Source organism: Camarhynchus parvulus, chromosome 1, assembly GCF_901933205.1.
Source record: "Camarhynchus parvulus chromosome 1, STF_HiC, whole genome shotgun sequence".
Lineage (NCBI taxonomy): Eukaryota > Metazoa > Chordata > Aves > Passeriformes > Thraupidae > Camarhynchus > Camarhynchus parvulus.
The window spans coordinates 87,800,786-87,820,273 of NC_044571.1; the positions used below are offsets into that span (position 1 = coordinate 87,800,786).

Below are 19,488 nucleotides of genomic sequence, written 5' to 3' on the forward strand. Positions count from 1 at the left end.
AGGTAAATACCACTCCAGGTAACTTCATTTCAGATGTCTGTTTAAACCATTGTCAGTTTGAGATACAGAGATTAATCCATCTCAAAGCTCAGGTTTATCTTAACCACAGGATACATCTCATTTCTCTGAAACTCAAAATCCCTCCAGCCCAGCCTGAGTAAGGAAGAAAGTGGTTTCCTTCCTAACTGCTTGCTTTCCTTCAGGCAGCCCCTTCTTTACCTTAGCACTCAGTGTATTACCTTCATCTCTTAACTCCATCTATGTTTTGTTTAAAGATAACGGCAGTTCAAAGGCACATGTACTTACACAGCCCCAAACCAAGTTTTGGAGCAGCCTGTATTAACTTCAGACCACAAGACATGCATTTGGGTGTGCTTATCTTTCTCATTTTCACAGGCGTATGGGACTGACAGTTGTAAGACCTGGAGGAAGCCTTCAGAAGTGTGTACAGCCTCTGTACAAAAGGGTTCACACTCTGAATTGAAACAATTAGGCAAGAGTTGTTCATCTCTTAGTTATCTTGCAGTGAGTGATGTACTTTGAAATTCTATTTATAATGTGCAGCAGTAAAGGTATAAATTTCCCATAGATACAAAGTGTGTTCAGAGGGATTGAAGGTAAAGATTACTGCTGCAAGCTGAAATCATGGGACAGGACAATGTCCTGTGAGACACATGATGGCTTTTGGATCAACTCTGCCTCTGCATTTCTGACATAAAAGCCCACAAGGGGTGGATTTGCATGAAAGAGCAGGGCCTGTGCATGTGATACCAGAAACCAGATCAAAGAAAGAATTGGTAGGTGCTGAGAGACAAGTGAAACCCTCCTAAGAATACATAAGGTCAGAAGACTCAGTCCTGCGAATTCACAAGAACAGAAAAACTCAGAAAATCAAGATTCTCCAGTCTCTCAAGGCCACAAGCACATCGTGATACCAGATAACAGTTGGTGAGTGTCTGAGTGTGAGTCAATAACTGGGCATAATGTGTGAATTGGTATCTGCTATTAATAATAACAGCTTGAGTCTACTAATAGCCTAACTAGTAAGAAGCGATCTAATAGACATGAATTGTGATCTTTTTCTCTCCTGGCTTGAATACCAGCCAGAAAAATTTGCAAATTTACTCATGAAACCATCACATCGTTGCTTGACTCTCTACAACTAGTACAGGCTCATTAATGGTTGCCTGCCTGAGCCATTCACTGACCAATAATATTCCACTAATGGTGCTCATTGTCCCTTCACTGACCTGCATACTTTGCACTGTGTTGATCATAGTATAGGGAAGTCTGAGATGTTGCATATCCTCAGGACAGAGTTCCTTGTCAAGTACTAGATTAAAATGCTATATGATCACTATGGAGTAAGGCCTTTCTGTCTGCTCTACAGCAATCTTCTCTTGTATCTGCAGCAAAAGGATGATTTATTCAGAGGGTCTGTTGTGGTAATTCCTGAACAATGGAGAAGGGATTTAAGGGGACCATTGGAGTCACCAAATCTACATTTGTGTTAACAGAATGAAAAATGCCCAATAGCTCCTTTCAGTAATTATGACCTTGGTCATTATTGCAGAAGTTTTCTGTCACCATTTAACTCAGACCTAATTCCAGGGCCTTATTTTTCTCATTGTTAGAAACCCCCTTTTGATATACTTTATTCTTTTCTTTACATTATATAGTCCATATTCCAGTTAGTGTCTCAAAATACTTAGAAGCAAAAGTTTGTTTTGCTAGGTTGACAACCTTTTGAAGTCTCTACCCTCTGACTGTAAAATGGACTTTGTAGTCATCTGATCATCCATGAAGACATTCTTTGTATCGTTCCAACTCTTGCACATCATTTTGGTAAGTGAAGTATTGTGTTCAGTTTCTTAAGAAAAATATCTCAGAGTTGTTCTGCTGTTTCCTGCATGATTTTCCCAGAATCATAGCACCATTTTAGTTAGCAAATATGTTAATATCGAGTCCAACCATTAACCTGGCACTAAATCTAAGGGCCTGTGGCCATAAGTGCCTCATCTACATATCTTTGAAATAAATCTGTGGATAGCAACTCAACCACTTCCCTGGGGAGTCTGTCCCAACATTTGACAACCCTGCCAGTGAAGCATTTTTTCCCAATATCTCACCTGAGCCTCCTCTAGCACAAGATGAGGTCATCTTCTTTCATGCTGTCTGTTCTAACATCCATGGGCACTGGCACATACCTGGCTACAAGGACACAGTGCCCATAAAAGAGGCTCTGGTCATCAAGGGCCTGTATGCTGAGAAACAGATCTTACTCTAAGGCTTCCTGGAATGAGTTTAAAATGTCAGTGAGAATTCAGTTGGTGGACACCTATCAGCAAAGAATAGTGCTAAGTGAAACCACTGAGCCTCAGTCTAGGAACTGACATGACAATGGATACCTTACCTATCTCTCATTAGCACATCTGTAGTGGGATTTCCCCCACCCTGACCACATTTCCAAAGGAATGGCAGTGACTTTCTGGTTTTCAGAGGTCTCTATCAGGTAGCAGAAGCAGGATGCTCTGCAAAGGAAGGTCAGCCAGGAACTGAAGCTGACAGCAAACCAGTCATGAAGCAAGGTCCTCACAAGAATTGCAATCCCATAGTACCTGAACAAAAAACCTCCAGAACAGGTCAGCAACAGCAGCAAGGTTAAACCAGTAGTGCAGGCAATCCTGAAAAAGCCAAGATCAAGCCATAAAGTCAAGTCAGCAGATCAGGGTCAGGTATCAGGAAAGTTCATGGCCAGACCCCAGCCTGGCTGCCCTGTAGCTCTAGCAGAGACCACAGGCAAGTGTCTGAGGTCCTGAGCAAAGAACAAGCAGCCTCTGGCCAGACTCTGCTCTTCCTCTCATCTCTCTCTGCAGCGCTCTAACCCAAGGCTGTCCTGCTGCAAAGTTACACAGAACTTGAACAAGCAAAGCCCAGCAAGAAGGGGAAGAGGTTGCAAAGATTGATGTTCTAAGGACCCAACAGCATGGATGTTACTGAACTCAGCATTCTGGATAAAGAGCAGATAGATACCATCAGACAAAAAGAGGATGCCGTCAGTCTTTATGACAAGAGGAATGTTTGTTTAGACTGGTGCAAATGGCATTCTTCAAATTGTTCCAGTTGTCAAAATGAGTCAGGTAGCCACCGTTCAATTAACAACAGCTTTTATTTCCCTAAACTTGCCATTCTAGGGTGAATGAGAAAGGGGGTAGAACTACTAGCAGTGGTCACCTGAAACAAAAAGCCTGTGCAAACAGGAAGGCCTGTAATTTGAATCCTAAGGAAGATCTTTTTTAAGAGCTTCTGCCCAAAAACTTATGACCAAATAAGGAAGCCTTAAGCCTACCCCAAAGACAGAGAGGGTATCATTTTTTACTCACCTCTAGTGATAAACACAATTTCTGTTGATTGGAGTACAATTTCTTCCAATATGACAGGTAAGCTATAAATTAAAGGAATTTTCTTCCCCTTTTTTCTTCTGAAGTGATTAATAAATGACCAGTGTTCTACACTTTCATACTCCTTTTTCAGGTGAGAAATAACCACTTTGCACGGTGCTCTGCCTGTGCCACCAGCTTTAGTCCCACAGTAAAACAATTCCGATGATGACATCAGATACACAATCATCCTTCATATAAGGTCACAAGTACACTTTTTGAATTTTATTGGAGGTTTTGGTTCCTTCAGATTGGAGATGAATCTGCTGATAACGTCTAAAAAGGTGAACAATATTTCTATTGGTTCCTTCAGGTAGCTCATGCTGGCACGTCAATCTATATATTTCCTCCTTCGTAGTCATTTGTGAGATACCGGAATGCCCAGCCAGAGTTTTAGCTAGGCAGTGCCTGGAGAGTGAAGTATCATCCATCTGCAGTCAGGATGGCAACAAAAGGACTTCTTTCTGCTCCAGTGCTGTGGTTGATTCTCCTCTCCATTCAGGTCTCCCTGGGTAAGTACATACTTTATTTTGCATAAGGCAATGAGATAAAAAAAAGTATGCAAATTTAATATAAATAGGTTGTTCTTCTACCAACCTCTAAAACAAAGTGACAAAATGGTGTTCAAGTATGTTTCTGTCTTTGATTCAATCTCCTTCATAATCCTGAGATAAGGAAGGGTAAGCCTTTTCTAAAAGTTTGGTATTTTACTCAGGCATCAGCGACTGGCCATTCTCATAAGAATTCAAGTCCAAATTTTGTAAACAGTTTAGCTGTACTAAAAACCAGCTGGGTATTCTTACTACTGTCTTATCTCTCCTGCTGAGCTCTTTGTAGACGAAATTATTAATTCCAGGTCTTTGTTCGACACCAGTTAAAATGATGTAGCTCCACCCGTGTGCCCAGTGGAGTTTGGGTAACACAACATCTCCTCAGTTGTTCCTCTGTATATGAGGCTTATCACTATTTGTCTCTCTGCACCTCTGGAGCTATGTGTACATGCTTGATGCTGGTGACGAGAGACAGATTTTGGAAAACTCATTTTTTTCTCTCCACACATGGGGGTGACATTAAGGCATTGTGGTGGTGATCTCATCCCCATATGATGAGAACAAGACTTCAGAGTTGATGTTTTGCTATAGCATGGCCCTAGTCTTGAACGTTCTCACCAGCTGTGTGGATGCAGTCAAAGTTCAGAGCAGGGAACAGGAGGCACTCTTGAGGTACATTTTCATAGTATTAAACATCTTTTATTTAGACAGCTTTGTAGTGACATTTTAGTGTCAACTGAGCTGTACTGCAGAAATGAGGGTGACTTGTCTGCCAACTCCTTGTTAATATCAGGGAACAGTAACTGACTGGAAGATGCAGACAACAGTAGCTTTACAATGACACCATCATCAGCACCCTATCACCCTCATCTCTGATCTGGCAGCACTTGCACTCTCCATGCTGCTACAGGTGTTCTGATGTTCCCCAGGCACAGAGCACTGTGCAGAGCAGTGCAGGAGTCACAACTCTCCAGGAGTGAGCTGGAAATCTGCCCCTGAGGCAGCCAGCCTGGGCTGGAAACCTCCTCTTAGGGCCTGGAGAAAGGAATGCATGGTGCACCCTCATTTTTTCCTATGAGAAGAACCAGGTTTTCAGCTGGAGCAAGAAAAATCTCATGCCTTCTCAGCCAAGCAGAACACCAAACCACTGAATTCAGTGAAGGTACTTGCGGGACATGCTGTGGAATGTGAGGAAATACAAAATTGTACCTGTACATACCATAAAAAAATCACAGAAGAGTGATTATAGCAAATGATAGCTTTTATTAGGAAATATTGAAATCTGTCAGTTGGGTTATGCCTACCTCTGCATCCAGTCTTGCATGCTGTTACACGTTGAAAACATCAGATGTACAATTATTTAAAAATTCAAGTGCACAAAGGTCATACAGTTGAGTGAAGAGATGTTTGTTTTGTCCCTGGATATGGCTAATAGAAATTGGTTATTTGGTTCATTTAAAAATGTATTAGGAATTCAACTTTTCTTAGAATTCATTACCCTTTTAAATGTATAAATATTGTAGCTGAGAAAACTCTTTGTTGGACTATGTTCTTCAAATACTCTGGGGGTTGTTCTCCAGAATATCTTTCTTATTACAGAAAGATTATGCCCCCTCTGAGACAACATGTTGCAGGCACAAAGTGGTTTTCTCGTTACCTAAGAATTGTGCTACACATGTGACTTTCTTACTCAGGAGACTTGAGGAGAGAGGATATTCTGCAGAAAAAATAAGTTTTGGAAATTACCAATTGTCAGTCACTTGAATAACCACCTTTTGTTTGTTTGTTTGTTTGTTTGTTTCCAAATTTAAATGATAGGTAGGAAATTGTGAGGAAATCCAGCTGAGTTAGCAAAGAGGTAAAGCCTTTGCCTGTATATGAGAGCAGCCCCATGGAGAAGGACTTGGGGATGCTGGTGGGGGAAAATTGGACATGAGCCGGCAATGTGCCCTTGCAGCCCAGAAAGCCAACTTTGAGCTGAGTCTTCAAGCAGACCCCCTGACCTTATCAGCTCTCCAGTGGCTGGTCTGGCCCCTCTGGTAGCCAGCTCCTCCAGTTACCTCACTCCCAAAGACACACAAATTTGGCTTTCAGGCCAATTAACTCACAGGAAAAGGAAGCTTGGTCTATTGTAGCAATCACACACTGACAGGCAGTCCCCTCATCCACTCCAGTTGCCAATGTTTATTGTGGCAGGCTTTGTGAATCACAAAGCAGGGATATTACTCAGCATTTTCCAGCCCTGGTGAGTCAGTAAAAGAGAAAGTTTGCCTGTCATTAGAAATAATTTACATTTTAGCAGTGCAGTTAGTTCAAACTTGTAAATACAGACATTACTCCTTGCAAAAAAACACTCTTTAAGTTGGACTCTTTAGAAAGGTGAACCAAACAAGTCTGAGGTAAGAGTAAATTAGGAGCAGTAATGATCTCATTAACATCTGCAGTAGATAATCATGATTAGGCTCTGTCCTTTCTATAACCTTGCTCTGTCTGAAGGCACTAATGAATTGAGGCTGTCAAACGGAACTGGCCCCTGCTCTGGGAGAGTGGAAGTAAAACATGAGGAGCAGTGGGGAACCGTGTGTGATGGTGACTGGACCATAAGGGATGCTGAGGTTGTCTGCAAGCAACTACAATGTGGATCTGCTGTTAAGGCCCTAAATCGAGCTCCTTTTGGACAAGGAACTGGACCAACGTGGTTGTACCGAGTTGATTGCCGTGGTAATGAATCGGCTCTCTGGAACTGCTCACATACAGGATGGGGTGCTTTTACCTGCCCTCATTTCTTTGATATTGGAGTGATCTGCTCAGGTAAGAAGTGATCCAGCATTGTATAATAGAAAAAAGATACGAGCCTGGAATCAAACTTTGTCTTAGTTGGATAAAGCCAAGTACTCCCTCTGCTCATCCGAAGCAAGTTGCTTCAGCATTAAGTTTTCTACTGACTATGATTGCAAGCTGACTTTGCCTGGGCACAGCAATGACATCAAATGAGCATATTAAATGACACAGAACAAAAAAAAAAAACAACCCACTATTTGTTTCTACCACAGCTCTCCCAGGTAACAGGAGAGCAAAACTGAACTTGTCTTTGATAAGGAATTGGGGCTAAAAAAGCAGGTGTAAATAGAGAAGCAAGAAAATGCAATGTTATGTCATACAACTGCCCTTCTCCAGATCTTCAGGTAGGCTAAGACAGGACAGTCTGCACTGGCAAAAAAAGACCAATACCTGTTTGGCTGCTTCCTGTGCAAGATGTTCATGGTTTTACTCTTTGGAAAAAGAACCACTGCAAGAAGTTTTTCCTTCCCAGCTTCGGGACTTTACATTTGTCCTTTTATAATTTTTGTAAGGTTTCTGTCAGCCCATTAGTCTAGGCTGTCTAGATCTCTCTGAATGGCAGCTCTACCCTGCTGGTTATCTCCCCACCCCCCCAAAACCACAAGAGTGTACTCCATCACCAGCTCCATGAAGATAAGACATTGAGCAGAACAGGCCCCTGGAAAGACCCAACAAGTGAAATTCCACTTGCTGACAGTCTTCAGGTAGAGTGCAACTCACTAATGACTGAACCTGACCATTCAATCAGCTGCTTAACCATGTTGTCCTTACAGCCAGACAGTAACATCCTAGTTCTTGGACATAAGAATATTGTGCAAGACAGTGTTAATGGCAGTGCTAAATGTGAGGTAAATGGCATGTGCTGCTGTCTCCTCATCCATAAATCCATTTTAACCAGAGAAAGCATTACAGTCCCACAGGCATGATACACGCTTGATAAAACCATGCTGATTCTTCCCATTCATCTCCTTGTGCCCACAAATGAGTTTCTACAAGTCTCGCTCCATCTTTTTTTCAAGTACCAAAGTGAGGCTGGTCAGCCTGCAGATCTCTAGACTGTCTTTTTAGCAACTTCTGAAACTGGGTGCAACATTTCCTGTTTCCTCTTCCTGGGGTGCTTCAGCTTCCTATTCATTGAAATAATGAGGTCTCAAGGACACTTGTAAATGGCTATTTTTCTATTTATCTACTTGGGGATTGTTACTTCTCAGTCATCAGCAGGTGCTCAAAGTTTCCTTCCTTCTTTCCCAAGGACTTAGTATTTTCACATACTGAGAAATAAGCAATCTCATACACCATTTTCTTCTTTATCAGTGCTATAAAGGAATTGCCCCAGTCACAATTCAAAAGCATCAGTGGTCCTCAGAGCAGTGAAAAGTGTCTTGCCCATTAAGGAGTTATAAAAATAGGTCACTACAACCAACTCTTGATGCTGGATTTCTTGGTTTTTGGGTTTTTTTCCAGGCTTCTCTGATATGCATCTGACTGGAGGGGACACTGCCTGCTCAGGACATCTGAAAGTAAAGAAAGAAGAAACTTGGGCCACTGTCTGTTTCTCACACATTGATTTCAAAACTGCCTCTGTTATATGTAATGAGTTAAAGTGTGGCCAGGCTGTGGATACCTTGAGAGGAACTCACTTTGGAGACAGACATGAGCTGATCTGGCAAGAAGAGTTTCACTGCGTAGGGAATGAGGCTCACCTTGCAGACTGTCCCAGGAGCATGCACCATACTAACACATGTTCTTATGATGCCACTGTTGTGTGTTCAGGTGAGACTTTGGACTGATGGACATAATTCACTCATGTTCTATATGCCTTCTTCCTGTTAACTCACAGTTCAGAGCATCTGTACACTTCTGGGGTCCTCAGGATCCTTGGATGCTTCCCCTACCATGCCTTGAGCCATTCAAGGGGGACTAGAAAATAACAGAGAGCAGTCCCACAACATCTCATTCACTCTACTGAGAATCTGCATCTAACATGGGCTGTTCTAATCACTTCACTACCACAAAGAGATCTCAAAAGGGCTGTTATTTCTTTTATGCTAACCCTTCTTAAGAACTCCACGAAGTCATGCCTGCTGGGAGCTCTGAGTACAGCTGTGTATTTCCATCCACTGAAAAAGTGAAGATTAGGCCTAACAAACACCTTTTTCCTGAGGCCGCAGTTCTAAAGGGGTAAACTAAACCTGGGGCAGAGCTCCTGGCAACAGCTGGACACAAGGAAAAGGGCTGGAGCTGATGTCCATTTCCTGCCCAAAGGGCTACAGTCTGTTTCAAGACAGCTTTGAATACTGTGACCAGTGGCAGCCAAACACCTCAGCTAAGGCATCTAACAGGCCTTGGCTCCTGCCTTTATCTTGCAAGAGTCTTGGCTCAGAGCTGAAATCCTGCGCTCATTAGGGGTGCAATGCAAGGACAAAGTAAGGGCAGAAAGTAAGTGTGAGAAGAGAGAGGGACTGCATGGGGCTGGCAGTAGGACACCAGAGTGCCATCCGTGCCGCCCTTAATTTATTGTCAGTATGCTGATGGTTATGGCCTGGGGTGTTCAGAGCTTTGCTCTGGGGCATGGATGAAAGCTGAGAATTCCCCACTGCAGTTTCTGCTTACCAGGAAATGTGACATGACCAACTACTGGGACAGAGAGTGATACCAGTTGCTCCTACCCTGAGTTCCTCACATGCAAGGCAGTGCTGAAACTGCCTCTGCAAGAGAAGATGTTGTAAGGTAGCAGCAGTATTGTGGGAGGAGGAAAGAGCAGAGCAGAGAGGAGACACTGAACTTAAAGAGTCAAAAGTCTTTTTGTCATATAGTGCAGGCTACAACGTGGACAATAGAGATTTTAAGAGCTGGCTTATCAGCATCCTGTTCTAAGATGCTTTCCAGTAACCAGACACAAAAATGAGTGCTAGTTTCTTGCAGATAGAGAGAGCTCTCTTACAGTTTTCAGTGCAGAAGCACAAATGCCCAAAAGTAACTGCTAAGCTCCTTTATTCTTTCTGCAGGCTATGGTGGGTACCGGCTGGCAAACGGCAACACCACGTGTTCAGGGAGAGTAGAGCTTCTTCACGGAGGCACATGGGGAACCCTGTGTGACTACCTGTGGGATTCACCAGCTGCCAACATCCTCTGCCAGCAGCTAGACTGTGGAGTTGCACTACTGGTCCCAAGTGGACAGTCCTTTGGGGAAGGAAATGGATCTGTCTGGAACGCCACATTCAGCTGCCAGAAGAATGGCTCACTCCTGAGAGACTGTCCCGTGCTTGCTCTAAGTCAGGATGAATGCCCTGCTGGAAAAGAGGCTCATGTGGTATGTTCAGGTGAGCAGCGGAAAGGTCTAAGAAGAGAACTGAAAAACTCCTTCCTTGAGGAAAAATATGGACTCAAAATTCAGAGGGCATATGTGGAGTCAGGCTCTGTCGTTTGACTGCTGCAACAGGAGTCAAGGCTACACTTCAACTGTACCACAAGGCTGCTCTCTCTGAAATGCTCCTAGTGTAGGGTAACAGCAAGAGCAGGGCTGCTGCACAAGCCAGGATGAGCTCGGCTCAGAGGCTGAGCACAGCACAGGCAGAGTCCTTGCCACCAAGACACAATCCAAAGCATCTGCAGAGAGGGCAGAGGAAGGTGTTGGTAATAAGGTCTATGAGCAGTCCCAGAGAAGTCAAAGCAAAGAAAGAGCTGTAGGGTCTGGCTGGGGAGAGGAGCAGGCATAGCATGAGACAAGACTGGAGACAGTTACACCTGTCATGTACTTGAGGCAGGGATTGAATTCCTGGTCCAGGTTTAAGTGAGGACTTGGACCAGCAGTTGAAGGATGCAGAGCTGTAGGCCCCCAGTGATATTGGTCTGAAAAATTAAGGTCTATTGGTTGACCCAGAGCCCCAACCCCTAATGCCCTGGTTTAAAAATTGCAAATGGGATGTGATCCTGAGTTCTAGTCATTCTTCTCAGTAAAACAGGCTGGACTGAAGTCTAGTTATGAGTATGGAAGTTTCTAGTTATGAGTATGGCCCAGTTAAGTCATTTTTACTACTGAATGATAAAGAAAACTCATTGCCCTTTCCCAGTCACTTCCAGGTCCTGCCCATGAGCAAATGTAACACTCCAATATTCCTTTTCTCTACATTCAGGGTGTCCAGGGGGCAGGCTGGTGAATGGCACCACATGCTCCGGCATAGTGGAGATCCGCCATGGAGACACGTGGGGAAGACTCTGCCGCTCCCACTGGAATTTGCAAGCTGCCAGTGTTCTCTGCCATCAGCTGAACTGTGGCTATGCAAAATCAATCCAGATGGAAGATGATTTTGTGGATGGAAATGGGCCTATATGGAGAGATGCTTTTCACTGTAAAGGGACAGAGTCCTGCCTATGGGATTGTGTTCAAGTGACTTTGGGCAATCCAACCTGTTCAGCCAAAGAAGCAGCCACTGTAACTTGCTCAGGTAAGTCAGGAGTGGCCTTTTATGGGTGGTAGAACTTCAGACCGAAGCAGTGCTGGTGACCTCACTGACAGGATCTAGTCTTTTTGGTGGGGAAGCCTTTCTTGCTTCCCTTTGCAGGCCCTTGTGTGCATGAAAGCAAACAAAGCCTTAACAGGGGCAGTCTCCTTCACCAGTGGTGAGAATTAATATTTTGCCAGCACAGAAATTTGTCTTCCATAGTCTTCCTGCAAGTTACTTCTACTGCAGTGAAATAAGTAGATGTCACTCAATATATTTCCCAACTCTCTTGAGCCCAGGTCTTGCTGAATCACTCAGACTCTCAGGGGGTGAGAGCCGCTGTGCTGGGCGAGTTGAGATCTCCCTCCATGGTGGGTGGAGCAGAGTCCTGGATGACAACTGGGACATTAGGGATGCCCATGTGGTGTGCAGACAGCTCCAGTGTGGAACTGCTGAGAAAGCCTATTACCTTCCAAAGTCTGAGCGAGGAACAGGTCTTGTTGGCCTAAGGAGTGTCCAGTGCACTGGAAACGAGACTCAGCTGATGCTCTGCAACACCTCCCATTATCAGACAGTGCCAACAGGAGTTTCTGAAGATGTTGGTGTGATTTGTTCAGGTGAGTCACTGTGTGAAAGGTACAGAAGGTTTCCTAGGATTTCTCCAGCCCATGTTGTGCTGTGGTGTCACAGATCTTAAGCTGGCATGAGTCTGAGCTTGATGATAGTTAAGGAAGCAAGTGTAATTTACATAATGCTTTCTTCATCTGAATTTCTTACAGAATTATCTTCCAGATTCAAAAAGAACTGTAGAACACAGAAGCCATAAGAACACTAATTTGGCTATGATTTCCAAGCATTCTTACTACAACTTGAGAATTAAATAGCTTTTATTTTGTGACATTTCTATATTTATAGATACTTGCAGCAATTCTACAGAATATTACAATTGTTTCTACTCTTCTCTGATTTTGCAACCCATCTGTAACAGGAACAGTGCCTGTCTCTAATTAAATGAGTACAGACAGAAAACAGGTTGTCTGGCTTTCTAAGATAAGGTGACCTCTCCATATACTTGGTATGATTATACTCTTCTTGCTGGCAATATCTCACCTTAATTATGCAAAAATTCACCTGATGCAGGAGTAGGCCTTTCCCTTTATGCAATTTTATCCTCACAGGACTTCTGCCCAAGCAACCACAGCAGAAGAATTGGGATATAACAAGAACATGATGTCTTAAAAGTGCTTTAAAAACATTGCCCTTATGCTGACCTGTGCATTATAGTTGTGTTGCATGTTGACATCTGGATTTTGCTCCTACAGGCAGCAGACAGATGAGGCTGGTGAATGGAACAAACCGCTGTGCCGGGAGAGTAGAGCTTTATCATCATGGCATCTGGGGCACCATCTGTGATGATAACTGGGATCTATCAGATGCCAATGTTGTTTGCAAACAGCTTGGATGTGGGCATGCCATCAAGGCATTTGAATCTGCTCATTATGGTGAAGGGTCAGGGCAGATCTGGCTGGATGATGTGAATTGCACTGGGGGTGAATCTGACCTCTGGGCATGTCCCTCTAGGGCGTGGGGCCAGCACAACTGCCAACACAAAGAGGATGCTGGAGTCCTGTGCTCAGGTGTGTTTGGAAAACCCTTTTCTGAGCCTGTGGGTTCAAATAGGAGGGTTGTATAAAAGGGAAGTCAAGAATAGTGGGGACTTCTTGGACAGCCTCCTCCTGTCTTGATGGTTGGTCAGCACATCTTCTTGGTCCTACCAAGATGCAAAGGATCTACAGAAGCCCATACTATCACACACACACACACACACACACACACACACACAAAAAGTCTCTTGCATAGTAGGATATTTGGGGGATAAATTTTAGGAGTTTGTAAAGATTTCCACAGCAAGGGGCTGTGTGTTCCTTCCAGGCAGTTACAGCTAGCTCTGAAACCAATGGGAACAACCCACTGTGCGCTACAGCGTCAGACAATCCAAGTAGCTTATGGTGGCTCTGCTCACACATATTTAAGACAGAATGGCAGCAGCAAGAGAGAGGAGAAATGAAAGAGAAGTAGAAAAAAACACAGATGAGCCCTTAAGGGGGTTAGGGCCTGTTAGAGCCCATGCTGGAGCCAGAACAGAGCCTGAAAGGACTGCAGCCTCTGGAATACCCATGCTCCACAATACAGGTAGAACCAATACAGCTAGTTAGCACTGTAAAAAAAATGTTATCACACACACAGGAAAGAAACATCACAAGAAATCTGTGGCACTAATTTCATTTTTATGCCTTCACTTCCAGATTTCCTGGCTCTGAGGCTGGTGAATGGCAACGACTGTGCTGGGCGTGTAGAGGTTTTCTACAATGGGACGTGGGGGAGCGTTTGTTCCAACCACATGTCCCTGCTCACCGCAGCAACCATGTGCAAACACCTGGGCTGCGGAGACGGAGGAGGAATAATAACGGACTTCAAATATGGCAGAGGGTCTGGGCCCACGTGGCTGGACCACATTGAGTGCACTGAGCAGCACAGCTCGCTCTGGCAATGTCAGTCAGACCCCTGGGACCCTCAGTCGTGCAGCAACCGAGCTGAAGAGACCCACATTACTTGCACTGGTAATCAGAAATGTATTTGTATTGTGGCCAGACATGTACATTAACCTATGTATGCATGTATGGACACCACAGTAATTACTTTGTGTGCACTTGTTAGCTAGTGTATATTGTTTCTAGTTTCATGAAAATGGCAGCAACATTTTTTTTGTCTAAATCATTGACTTAAATGAGTGAATGAAAATTACAAGATTATCAGAGTGCTTTGGCCCAGTGAAATCCTAAGGAATTCCCTTATAGGATGGTGCCATTGCATATTTTTTAAAGCAAAAATCTATGATACACAGTCAGTCTGTGAGATCTGAGCTAGAATGAGACTTCCCAAGAGGTCTAGAGGCAAGTCTATGTTTCTACATGTTTCTCCATGTTTTCTACATGTATCTGTGTATACACATAGCCATGGACAAGTGTACAAATCCGTTTGGTTCTAAAGGTCCATTTCTAACACCTGCTCTTATGACGGTATTTCACACCTATGGGTATCAATATCTGCATTCATACATAATAAAATATATAAAATGAAATAAAATTATAAAATATAAAATTAAAATGAAATATAATATAAAACACAGTAAAAATGTAATCTACATGACATTCAGATATCCTGAAAGGGATTTCAGCTGCCTCATGAGAAGAAGGAAAGTATAACCATCAGGAAGATTATTACTCACAGCAACAGCCAAACAGCCATCTGCCAAGAACTAAACAGGCCATACACATATTTCAGGAATAATTAACCTGATGTTTAATTTTCAGCTATTTTACATTGCCTCATTTTTTTCAGAGAATAATTAAACTATTTACTTCAATATTTAAATTCTGCAGGAAGAAAAGAGACAACTTCTCCAGCTGCATTTGCTGAGTGTCCAAACTCCACAAGTTGTTCAGGTACCTCCACTTCTTTGTTTTTCCTTATTGGTCCCTGTGGGCCTCACTGCTGTTTCAGTAAAACAGAAGGTTTCTGTGTTTTGCAGACAGGGAGAAGTTACGAGTCATGGGAGGAGAGGATGAATGTTCAGGCAGAGTGGAGATGTGGCACCAAGGTTCCTGGGGAACAATCTGTGATGACGCCTGGGACGTGGCAGATGCCAATGTTGTATGCAGGCAGCTGGGCTGTGGATCTGCTGTGTCTGCTCTGAGTGAGGCTGCCTTTGGGGAAGGGACTGGTCCCATCTGGTTGGAGAAGGTGCACTGTAAAGGAACAGAGCTGTCTCTTTGGGACTGTCCTGCCAAACCTTTGCTTGGCAAAAACTGTGATCATAAGGAAGATGCTGCTGTGAATTGCTCTGGTTAGTGACCGGTCCTTATTACACAGGTCTGTGAAGGAGGTGGGTAGGGGAGCATTATGCCAGCTGTACTTCCTAGTGACTAGCCCTTTCATAATTTTGACTGCTAAAGCATCATAAATTATATGAAGATGTTCTCCCTATTTTTCACATTTGCCTCTTAATCTGGACTCACCTTCCTTTTGCAGGTGTGACAGAAACAACAGCATCACCCACCAGAGCAGGTAAATTCTTTCTCTTTTCTTTCTCCCATCAAATGACAATTTAATGTCCCTGATACTTAACAGATAAAACAGCAGTTAATTTCGGCTCATCAGAAAGCACTTCCCCCAAACTTTTATAAAGGAACACTGAGAGGCACCACCCCCAGCTGCTGAATTTAATCTGCTTGAGCAGGACCCATAGCAGAGCAGCAGGTGCCCTGCCTCACCCTGCTGTGCCCTCATGGGCACAGCAAGGGGCTGCAGAGGAGCAGCCCTTTGGGACACGTGATTCTCTACCTGTTTCCTCTTGGTTTCCACTCAGATCGCCCCCGCCGCCCTGCCACAGGCAGCACGAGGCTTTCAGTGCCTGTCATCCTCTGCATTATCCTGGGGACCCTTCTCTGTCTGGTCCTTGCCATTCTTGCTGGGCAGATCCGACGTGCCAGGGCACAGCAGAGAGGTGGGTTTCTCAGGACTGGTATGAAATGCCTCCTTTACATGGCCCCGGATGTTTAGTTGGCTGGGGAGGCAGCGGGGATGGATGACTGAGATGAACTGAATCTGTTGATACACTGAGATTTTTCACTACTTTCTGGCAGAAAGAGCCCAGAGGTGCTTATCCTCAGTCAGCACCTCTTGGTGCCTTTCTAGGCACAAACCAGGCCACATAGGCCCCTGTCAGGCACTTCTCCTTTTCAAGAATCCAGCCTGAATACAAGCAGAGACTGTGAAAGTGATCGTTACCTTTTACTTTCAGGCTCCAGACTATCCTATGACCCCTTCTCCGAGGCTGTCTATGAAGAGATTGATTATAACCTGATGAGGGAAAAGCAGGGAGTGACTTTCCTCTCAGGTCTGTGTGTGTTTCTTGCCTTTCTCAAGGGAAAGCTCCTCCTTTCTGATCCCAATCTGATACCTTGCAGCTCCCAGATCTACTGGGAAATTTAAAATTCCTGGATTTGAAGACAGGAGTTTCCTGCCCAGTGGGCTCCCTTTCCTAGGGACAATTTGTTTTGTGCAGTTCTCAGTGCAGCCACAGACCATAGATCAGTATAGGTCAAACAAACAAACAAAAGCCTTTTGCTTCAATTATTTAAAGCAGGAACAAATAAAGGAATTATTGGCATCTCCCTCACAGCAGCTGGGTCCCTGTAGGTTTCCTTCCATGGATTGCTTTTCTCCCTTTTTGGAGTGCCTCCCTCATGATCCATGAGAGGTGTTATGGGGCCCCCTGAGGGATTCTTCGTTATTCCATTGTAAGCCTTACAGAAGTAATACTGATTGTCAAAGAATATGCTGGACTTGGATGCTATTACTGCTCTTTTTCTCATGGCGCAGTTTTAGCACTTAAGGAGAGTTTAATCTGGTCTCATGCTTGTTCTCGTTTGCCTAGATTCTTATTCAGAGAGCTCAAAACCAAAGGAACAGTTTTATAGAGCAGGCAGTGATGAAGAAAATGGTCCTGGAGCAACTCAAGGTAATGAGAGAAAGGGTTTGTACAAAGAAAGAGATCCCAAATAAGGGTAACTTTTAATATCCAAAGCATTATGAGTAACTAAGACTTTCATTTCATGTCCTAGTGATGTTTCCTTGTGATGCAAAATCTTTTGTGTAACTCTTGTAGTGGAAGAGTGTCATACAATCTCATAGACAAGTGCTAGTTTTCTCTTCTATATGAGAAATTCAAAATAAATGTTTGCTGGTAGTTCTGCAGACACTTCACAGGATCCAGTCACATGAATGCAACAATGTGGCAACTGCTTCTCCCAGACATTGCATCCATAATAGCTTGTAAAGTGTTGTCTTATTTCTGCGACAGATGGGGAGAATTAAAATAGAGGAAAGACATATTCCAAATAAGAACACTGGTGTACAATTTGAGCTGATCAAGGGATCTTAATCCAAGTGATCTGAAGAAAATACTGATTCCTAGCTGTGGGGTTTGCCTGGGGGGTACATGTGGTTTGTAGGTTGGGAGTTTTTTTATAATTTGAAATAGGTGAGGGAGGGCGAGTGTTTGGAGAAGAACTACATTTTCCTAGAGCTGATCAAAAAGCTCTGTTAGCCATTGTCTGCTGTCCAAGAGATCAACTGCCAAAGGCACAAGCAGTTTTGAACCTCAGTTGCCCATATCCCAGACTCTGCTGCACCATGTCTTTATTTTCTACTGCTCTTCTTATATTAAGGACTTTTTAAAGTTAAAAAGCAAACTAAAAGCTTTTCCTTACAAACCAAAAGCTAAAAAACAAACAAAAAGCTTTGAAGTGCTTATAGAGAAGACAATTATTCTAAATAGTTTATCTTTCAGTTATTCAGATTGAATATTGATTTCTAGGTAAAAAGTGAAACAGGAGTACTTTGATTTACTTTTCTGTTTATACATGTATCATTGGTAAGCATATGTATTTACAATAAAACTGTGCACAGTAACATTTGCTGAAGGATGGATTCCAGTTAAGTACAGACATGTCAGTATTACAGCCCTGTGTTGCTGGATTATCAGCTACTGCTTTCCCTAGTGGAAATTAATACCTGTTCTGTTCCAGAGGCCTCTCCACTGCCTGAAAATGCCCTGGAACATGATTATGATGATGCAACAGAAGCTCCTGGACCTAGAGATGCTTCTCTTTCTGAGCAGAATGAACAGGAAATCATTGGGATCCCTGGAGAAAGTGACAGAAACAAGGATTCCCAGACAGGTGAGGCTAGAAGAGCAGTGCTGTTCTCTGTTCTTACATCCAGCTAATCTACACCTCTGCTCTGCTTTCCTTACAGGCATAAAATTCTTGCCTGTGGCCAACCCAACCTAAGCTTCCACTGCTGCAAATTAAAATTGTTACTTCTCATTAGAATGAGCATGGGGACAGAGGGTTGCAGTCATCTTCATAACAGACTTTTAAGTACTTGAAGACTGATACCAGTTTGTTCACATACCTATCCGCAGTTCTGTTCTGTATTTTGTTTCTCTACACAGCCACAACCTAAATTAGTCAGCTTTCTACTTAGGCCTTGTAGACTACACTCTACCCATGATGTGTCTCCACTCAGTCCATGTCTGTAGGTCTGCATCTTTCAAAAATTGCTTAAAACCCAAAACTTTAAGGTATTTCTTTACAGCATGGTACTGAGATCTTACTAGTGTCAGGTAGAGCACAAGGACCAGCTCTCACACCATATCCTTCTGTTTATGGATGCTGATGTGATACTTCCCCTTTTTCCATCAGCATGACAGGCTTGAGAGGGCTCAATGTCTGATGCAGCTTCAAATAGTGCCTTGTAAAATACTACATATCATTAGACATGGATTTTTCAAATTATGCAATTGAATGTTTCTCCTTTCATCTGTAGTCTCTTAAGTGTCCTTATAGATCTCATTCTATGTCTATGGAGGATGGATTCAACTAGGTTTTTAACCTGGCACTAAATTTTGTCAGGCCCATATAATTCAGTAAGAATTAACAACAAATATTTAAGACAGACTTTTCTTTATCAGTGTATTTAATATAACTGTGGAACACCTGATCTCAACCTTACTTTTTGGGGTAGTGATAAATATTTCTGGCCTATTGGAGATGTGGAAAAATAAGCAAAATACAGGACTCAAAGTAACTAGAGAGGCATTAGAGATTTTTTTTTTTGACAGGCCATGAATATATTCCTTTCAACATTGTGTATAAAGCTTGATCCTTGGATATGTATACACACTGCAGAAGGCAGAGTGACACAAGCATTTCTCAGGTCTTTCACAGTCACTCCTATCTAAGGTTCTAATTTCTGGAGAAGACAACTGGCAGCTGCACAACCACATAGAGGTAATACATACAGGATGTGCTTTTATCTATCTCAGTGTTCTTCCCTTCATGTTTTCAGACTGGATTCCCAGAAATAGGACCTCTGAGGCTGAGAGATCCTCATCCCCTGCTCTGGAAGATACAGGCTATGACGACATTGAAGAGCTGGGGCACTGATAGAGACTGCTGAGCTGTACTGACTTCTTCTGGAAATACACCACTGTTCATAAAATGCTAATCCTGTACTAGCAGAACCAGAATAACCTGCATTTAGGACTAGCTTGCATAAGTTTGGGTTATTTCCAGAGAAGAG

At 43.3% G+C, this 19,488-nt stretch overlaps 1 protein-coding gene across 1 annotated transcript; it reads left to right on the top strand.

The window, feature by feature from the left end:
• The first annotated feature begins 3,882 nt into the window (after positions 1-3,882).
• Positions 3,883-19,352, top strand: LOC115903183 (scavenger receptor cysteine-rich type 1 protein M130-like). Its single transcript, XM_030947460.1, has 16 exons — positions 3,883-3,952; positions 6,488-6,802; positions 8,297-8,605; positions 9,841-10,155; positions 10,969-11,280; positions 11,577-11,894; positions 12,600-12,914; positions 13,584-13,898; positions 14,721-14,783; positions 14,870-15,184; positions 15,370-15,405; positions 15,707-15,844; positions 16,142-16,237; positions 16,778-16,861; positions 17,931-18,083; positions 19,255-19,352. Exons 1-16 carry the CDS (start codon positions 3,883-3,885, stop codon positions 19,350-19,352), a joined length of 3,252 nt encoding a protein of 1,083 aa, XP_030803320.1.
• The last annotated feature ends 136 nt before the right edge of the window (positions 19,353-19,488 follow it).